The 1,848-nt window shown below is 42.4% G+C and overlaps 1 protein-coding gene across 1 annotated transcript; it reads left to right on the top strand.

Moving 5' to 3' along the window:
- Nucleotides 1–155: 155 nt before the first annotated feature.
- Nucleotides 156–1,638, top strand: EAH_00066710 (vacuolar ATP synthase subunit d, putative; the record flags this gene model as incomplete). The annotated part of the gene is made up of 5 exons (XM_013392660.1): nt 156–255; nt 587–690; nt 889–954; nt 1,177–1,256; nt 1,559–1,638. Coding segments are annotated over 5 exons (430 nt in total), but the record flags the coding sequence as incomplete, so codon positions are not given.
- Nucleotides 1,639–1,848: the final 210 nt, after the last annotated feature.

Genomic DNA, 1,848 nt, shown 5'->3' with positions numbered 1-1,848 from the left:
AGGGTTTAGGGTTTACGTCTTAGGGTGCAAGGTATAGGGCTTAGGGATTAGTGCGCATGGTTTATTGTTTATTGTTTATTGTTTATTGTCTATTGCTTAGGGTTTAGGGTCTAGGGTTTAGGGTTTAGGGTTTAGGGTTTGGGGTGTATGTACAGCGCATTAAGCGGCCTGCGGTGTTCGTTACTGCTGCCTATGATAACGTCGCTGGGGTTCGGCTGCCCGTCTTTCAGGTTACTACAGATCCTACTGTCGACAGTGTGTCTCCTTTTGTCTCCTTTTAACTCCTTTAGTCTCCTTTGATGTCTCCTTTTAACTCTACACATATATACATATATATGCATATACATATATATTATATATTAGGCTTTATTAGGCGTTATTAATGCATATTAGTGTTTATTAGGGTTTATTAGGGTTTATAAGGGTTAATTAGGGTTTATAAGGGTTATTTAGGGTTTATAAGGGCTAATTAGGTTTTATTAGGGTTTATAAGGGTTAATTAGGGTTTATTAGGGTTTATAAGGGTTAATTAGGGTTTAGGGGGGTTTATAAGGGTTAATTAGGGTTTAGGGTTTGTGCGTCGCAGTTCTAAAGAATATAAACCTCTCTGCTGGCGGCCACGTAATCCTCGCGGCCCGCGACAAATATCAAGAGGCGCTGTCTGACTTGGTGAAGCTGGCATCTCTTCAGGTGTATATACACCTCAATATATGCATGCTCTACCTTTTTTATACTCCTTTTAGGGTTTACAGACACCACAAACCCTCGCATACACACCCACTGCGTAGCCGACGCTGACTGTAGAAAAAAGAAACATTCAGGCCCAGGGTTTAGGGTTTAGGGTTTAGGGTTTAGGGTTTAGGGTTTAGGGTGCTTTTTTACTTGCAGACGGCTTTCTTCACGTTGGACTCGGAGATTAAAATGACAAACCGACGCGTCAATGCGCTCAACAACGTCAGCCAAAAGGGTTAAGGGTTTAGGGTTTAGTGTTTAGGGTTTAGGGTTTAGGGTTTAGGGTTTAGGGTTTCGCCGCGCTGTTGCGGAGTTGTCAATGGCTGAGCTGCTTATGGGCGGTTGGTATTCAACTGCTCGATATTAGGGTTTAGGGTTTAATGCCTAATATTTAGGGTTTAGGGTTTAGGGTTTAGGGCTTAGGGTTTAGGGTTTGTGTTGCAGGTGGTGCTTCCTAAGTTAGACAAAAGCATAACGTACATAACGAAGGAGTTGGATGAGATGGAACGAGAAGAGTTTTTTAGGTACTTGTTGCTGAGGCCTTTCATTAGTTATAATTAATATAAATAATTATAATAATAAGGGTTTAGGGTTATTGAATCTACAACCCTAAACCCTAATCTAATCTAATCTAAACTAATGCTAATCCTATCTGGCGGGAACAAGGAGATAATAATTAATGAGGGTTTAGGGTTTAGGGTTTACGGTGTCTCCTCTGTTTGCATCGGTTTCCTTGCTTTGCAAGAAGCCTCATGTTTGCAGGCTCAGGGTCTAGAATTGAGGGTTTAGGGTTTAGGGTTTAGGGTTTAGGGTTTGTGCGCTGCAGACTGAAGAAGATCCAGGAGAAGAAGAAAATAGCTAAGGAGGCGGAGCAGAAGGCCCTGGAGGAAGCAGTGAAGTTAATGGGTAAGGGTTTTATTTACTTAATAACAGTGATGCTCTCTAGGGTTTAGGGTTTAGGGTTTGATGCTGTCTCCTGGTGGTTTGGGGTTTAGGGTTTGGTGTTGTTTCATGGTGGTTTAGGGTTTAGGGTTTAGGGTGTACGAGGAGTGTTGTCTTGCTGGATTTGAGTTGTCTCTCTGTCTCTGCTGCCCCTCTGTCTCTCTCTCTCTCTCT

This window comes from Eimeria acervulina, genomic scaffold (assembly GCF_000499425.1).
Source record: "Eimeria acervulina Houghton genomic scaffold, Eah_scaff2505, whole genome shotgun sequence".
NCBI lineage: Eukaryota > Apicomplexa > Conoidasida > Eucoccidiorida > Eimeriidae > Eimeria > Eimeria acervulina.
This window is presented reverse-complemented; position numbering and strand designations above follow the sequence as displayed.